The sequence below is a fragment of the Dermacentor albipictus genome, chromosome 8, assembly GCF_038994185.2.
Source record: "Dermacentor albipictus isolate Rhodes 1998 colony chromosome 8, USDA_Dalb.pri_finalv2, whole genome shotgun sequence".
NCBI classification, from domain to species: Eukaryota; Metazoa; Arthropoda; class Arachnida; order Ixodida; family Ixodidae; genus Dermacentor; species Dermacentor albipictus.
In genome coordinates this window covers 108,411,782-108,417,095 of record NC_091828.1, presented here as the reverse complement: position 1 = coordinate 108,417,095, position 5,314 = coordinate 108,411,782, and the positions used below count along the sequence as shown (strand labels likewise).

General features: G+C 52.5%; 1 protein-coding gene across 1 annotated transcript; it reads left to right on the top strand.

Moving 5' to 3' along the window:
• Positions 1-3,930, top strand: LOC139049000 (uncharacterized). Its single transcript, XM_070524016.1, has 2 exons — positions 1-2,323; positions 3,588-3,930. The coding sequence occupies exons 1-2, from the start codon at positions 1,271-1,273 to the stop codon at positions 3,894-3,896; spliced, it is 1,362 nt and encodes a 453-aa protein (XP_070380117.1). The 5' UTR covers positions 1-1,270; the 3' UTR covers positions 3,897-3,930.
• Positions 3,931-5,314: the final 1,384 nt, after the last annotated feature.

The following is a 5,314-nucleotide window of genomic DNA, read 5'->3' as shown; positions in this document are numbered from 1 at the left end:
CTGTCGAGCTCGCGCAAACGCCGCCCGGTCGAGCTGAACGAGCGTCGAGCCGGGCTGAGTCGGCCCGACTCCACGGGGTGTGGGTCGATCCAGCTCGACCCGTTTGCAGCGCGCATGTAACCGCAGACTGGTCGGGGCTGCAGCCGGCGCTGAGACTTGCGCGGAAGCACTGTGACGCCGCGATTAAGGCGCTGTGCAGCGGGAAGGCTACAATGACAAGGCGCACAGACAAGCACTCAACCTAATCATAACGACGCGACCCATGAAGCAGAAGCTGTTGCAGACGGCTGCCGGAACCGGAAGTCCTGCTCGGACGCGTCGATGTCTCGGCACGACGCTGCGTGTCGTCGTTGTTCAAGGCTTCTCAGAACCGAGCTCATGCGAAAGAGCGCGCGGTCACGACAGGCTCGATCAGCCCGATTTCTTAGTGCCGCGTTTACATAAGTGTTGCCTTTAAGGTGACAGGATACATATCGCTTCAAGCTGACTCCGGTGTTCTGCAGACGCACATGCGCTGCTTCGGCAGAACCTTATCTCGTGCAGTGTATCATATCTACGAGTTCATCCATCTACAACTTTATGCTGTGAGCAAGGAGACATACAGAAGAAGGCAAAACGAGCGAACAACTTCGTCACTTCTTATGCTCTTAATCGCTGTTCGCCGCTTTGAACAATAATCCTCGCCGAAGAAAGGCGGAAAATTCGGTCGCGCATCTCGCCTAAATGTTTCTCCTGCACGCGTTCGGGGTGACGACAGCGCCGCCGCACCGGCGTGACGTCAGGTTCCTCGCCCGTAGTGTATCACGTGTGCAACAAACATCCGTCAGAGGTCGTGCGTAACGCACATTTAGTACCGTCGCCTTTCCCTGTTCGTTGGGCCGCGCCAGTCCAGCCTCTAATTCAACGAGTGTGAACAGCTTCCCTAACGAAACACGTCACCGGAACACCGCAGTGATGCTGAGTCTGCCCGCCAACCTAGGGGTGTCTTCTCTGGACGAGCAGCTGCAAGATGTGGGAGTGGTGTGCGCCATCCGCGAAATGGACCTCACGAATTGCATTCTTGTCGAACCCAACGAACTGCCTCTGCACATCGCCAAATGTACGGGACTCCAATCCTTGCGCTGCGTCGCCTGCCCGCTCAAGCCGAGCGCCCTGCTCGGTTTAATGCTGGAACGGCTTCACTATCTGACGGAAGTTGAGTTCTCCCTCGTGGCTGACACGGACGTGGAGTCAGAAAGTGCCAGGCGCCCTGGCTCGCATTCTCCGCCGCATGTACGTCGAAGTGAGCGGTTACCCGAACTTCAAGCTCCTCTCCGCGCTCCTGCGCTACTGCCCGAACCTGGACAAGCTGCACGTTCATTTCGTGCGCGGAGCATTCTTGACCGCGCTCCTGGAGTGTAACGACATCCTCCAACAGCGCGTCAATTTGGAAACATTCACGTTCTCTTCCGAGGTGCCATCCTCCGATCGACGCCTGCCGTCCACACCGTTGGACTTCACGGCCTGCGCGGCCGTCTGCGCCAACGTCAGATACCGGAGGTCGACCAACTCGTGGAGCGGTGTTCGACTTGTAGACCTCGCTGTCAACATTGCTGATCGCCTCATTTTGCCGCAACAACTGGTCCTGGTTGCCGTCCACCACGCCGGAGGCACCACGGCGGAGTGGATTCGCGTGGCCGGCCTTCGACACTGCTGGACGCACGTGCGCCAACTCTGTCTTCCGCTACTTCCGGCCCAGCCCTCCAATGGTTTTTACGCGACGGCAGGAGCCGTGTACCGCGACAGCCTTCGCGACTTCATCTCCTCCAAGCTCCAGCAAGTCGTCGAGCTTAACATAAGCGCGTTCCACTTCGGCCCCGACCTCGAATTGACGGCACTGCTCCAGGACGGCTCGCTGAAGCATCTGCAATCCCTCTCGGCGACCCCTTGCGGGCTTCGCCGCCCGTCAGCTCTGCGCCGTCTGGCGCAAAGCTGCCCCGAATTCAAAGAACTGGACGTGCGCTTCGATAGGCGGGGTAACTTCGTTCGGTGCGCCGGCTGCGAGGGTAAGTTATTCCTCGATCCCAAAGACATGTTGGAAATGTACGAAGACGCCCCCGTGTTTCACAACCCGCTTACCAGGCTGACTCTCACTGATGTGCATGGCCGTATCTTCATTTGGTTCGTCGTGGCCTGCCCAGCGGTTTCCGTGCGGCTGTCAGACTGCCCTAGTCCCTCGCACCCAGACTACCCGTCTCTGGTTCAGGTGCTCGCCAGAAACAGCTCGCTGAGTTGTCTCGTGCTTCGGCACGATGCCCTGCCCTTCGGCGACGCGTGTCTGCTGGTGAGTCGGGCTTGGTGTACGTGCTGTCAGTGCCACGAGCATATTTGAGGATGGTTTCCGTACTCTAAACGTGTCGACGGCGCCGAAATTTAAATTGCTTCGTTTATTTATTTACTCGGGGAGTTAGGTAACGCGCAAAATGAATGAAAAAACGGTGGAGGCAGGGAGGGGTGGGACACAGCGCAGCCTACAAAGTGGTTTATTGATTTATTGGTTAACGACAGCAAGGAAGCCAATATATCCGTAAAGAAATCGCTAGCACAACCCGGAAATGCGGAAACATATACAATAGTTCTGCCACTACCGTGACATGAGATGCGCGCACTTTCCTTTCAGAAGCGAACAAAAAGAAAAACGGATTCTGCGCTGTGCATTACTGAATTGTTTAGTATGAACAAACTAATACGCAACAAAGTACTTCTCCATCATGTTCACTGCGCCTGCGTATCTTTCTTCAAGTAAATGCTCAAGGTAACTATATAATTACACTCGCAGACACTGTCACCCTCTAACGGCAGAAGAAACGAAAAGAAAAACTGCTTCCGAGAGCTAACTGTTTCGCTCAGAACAGGCCACCGATTCCAACCATAAGTACCTGCATTAACGCACAACTGATTTGCACCCTTCACGTTCTTTAGGATGTTCAGTACAATTTCCGACAGCTTAATTTCTCTTTTTAAAGTTTACCGAACACAACGAAATCGAAGGGTTAGATAAAGGCAACTGAAATTACTCCGGGAAGACGTCCTAGGCTCTGCCCCTCCATTGGTGCACTCGCATGTTGCATCGTTCCTTGAGCTGAAACAGCTCAATACAACGCGACGAGAAAAAGGGGGTAGACACACGTCCTGTTATTTCGTGATATTTCTGCTCTGGTCATGAGCTCACCATCCCCAATGCGTGCACTATAATTTGCGCCCTTAAAAGAATGTGTAGTATAGTGTCACCCCCTGTCAGATCTGTGTTATCGTACATTTATGTCTCATAGTATTTAAGCTAGATAGCGCACCCCCCTTCTGTCTTGTGACGAGCTGGGACCAATCAGGAGGTGTCATCTGGCATGTGAAGTCCTTTTTAGCAATAAACGGCCGCGGGTCGGCTGAGTCTTCGTTCCGGTTTTCATAGGGAGCAGTTAGCTTCACATCACATGATTTTTTCGGCGTAAGAGTGCTAGTTAAAGACACATTTACGCCCCTATTAGTTATTTAGGTGTACATTACTTAGGAATGTAACGTAATTTCTTGCGGACATTGTGTCGTTCCAGGAAAACATCTCGTGCATCGCCAGCCTGCAGTGCCTGTGCCTTCTGTCGGCGGTGCCGTTACTCGACAATATGGCCACCTTGTGCCTGATGACGTTCACTGCCAGCCTGAAGCCTCACATCAAGTGTGTACACGTTCACTACCGAAACTCTGCCGGCGGCAACGAGAAGCGGATCACGTGGATGAAGCGGGCTGGCGATGAAATCGAAGGCACCCTGGTTCGAGACGGTCCCTGCTTCCTCCATTGTTCGACGGCTACGTTCATAGGACTCGCCAAGCCGCTGAATCGTGACCTCAAAGAGATCGCGTAGATGAACGCACGGCCGAGACCTAATAAAATGTACTGCCTACAATAATACAGCTTATTTGCTTTTTTCATTCGTATCTTAGAACGTGTATTTGTTTATTTTTCTTTCTTCACTGGGTGTCTGAACTCCCGCTAAAGGATCCCCGCAACGCTTTTTGAGCCCGTTAAATGAATCGTGCGAGAAGCGATACAATGCTTCCGCAACGCATGAGCAAAATATTGCTCGCTTGCGTGCAGCGGGGAACGTACAATGGGGCGTGACGCCCTGCCCAGGTGGCGCTGCAGAAACGCCAAAGAAATAGCCAAAGAAAATTTTTGCGATAACTCCAAGGGAAGGTCATTGTTGTTTGAAGCCAGGACAGGTGTACTGCGGCCTAAAACGTACCGAGCCAGATATACCAGGAGATAGATTTGGTGTGCGAGGCGTGTGGAGAGGAGGAGGAAACGGCTGAACACCTGATACTTGCTTGCGAACAACTTCACCCTGCCGTTGAATCTAACGGGGAACTATTCAAAGCTTTGGGTTTTAAAGGCAGTGAAAGTAGAATAGACTTTGAACAGGTAGAAATAACTAAACGGAGACTATCTGATTGGTGGATAATATCAACGCAAAAGTAAAGGAGTAAATACATAGGTATGCATGCATATAGAACCATTAAAGGCTAGGTGGCGCGCGCCGCCGCCGCCGCCCGATTCAAAGGGTTGAGCCTCAATCATCCATCCATCTATCAACGGAGCGCACCGTGCCGCTCTTGTCGGTTTCGGTTAGTACAAAACACGGCCTCCGAGATCAGGTGGCACTTCTCGGAGGCGATGCGCGAAGCCCTGGTGCTGAATGCTAAAAGACGTTTTTTTGCCGCAAGTTAGAACACACACAAAAGGAAGACGCATAAAGGCAACACGGGCACCCGTGTTGTCTTTATGTGTCTTCCTTTTTGTGTTTTAATTTGCGGCAAGAAACATGTCGTTTAGCAAGCACCAACTAGGCCAACAAGCAGTTCTGGTGAATGCAGTAGTGAAGGAAGCAAAGTTGTGCACCCAGTGCGAACACTGTGCGAGAGAGGTGTTGCGCAATGTACTGTCAAAGGCCAGAGTTGGTCGAGTATACTCTTAGAAAGGTTTACACTCTTTGGGGCGTACCTTGTCCCACAACAATAATCGTCGTCTGCCTTGCCCGCGTTTCCTTTCTTTAACGCTGCGAGCCCGGTACTTCCCAGTGACGAACGGCATGCGCGTTATCAGTGTGACGCAGCATTCTCGACAGGAAAGTAGCGGGCGCCGAGTTTTCGGGAAAGGAAACGCAAGCAAGGCAGATGACGATTATTGTTGTGGGACAAATATACACCCCAAAGGGAGCAACAGTTTTAAGAGTGTATGTCTTTATCCACTTCTGTGGCACGCGCGTTCCTTTCCAGGGATGTT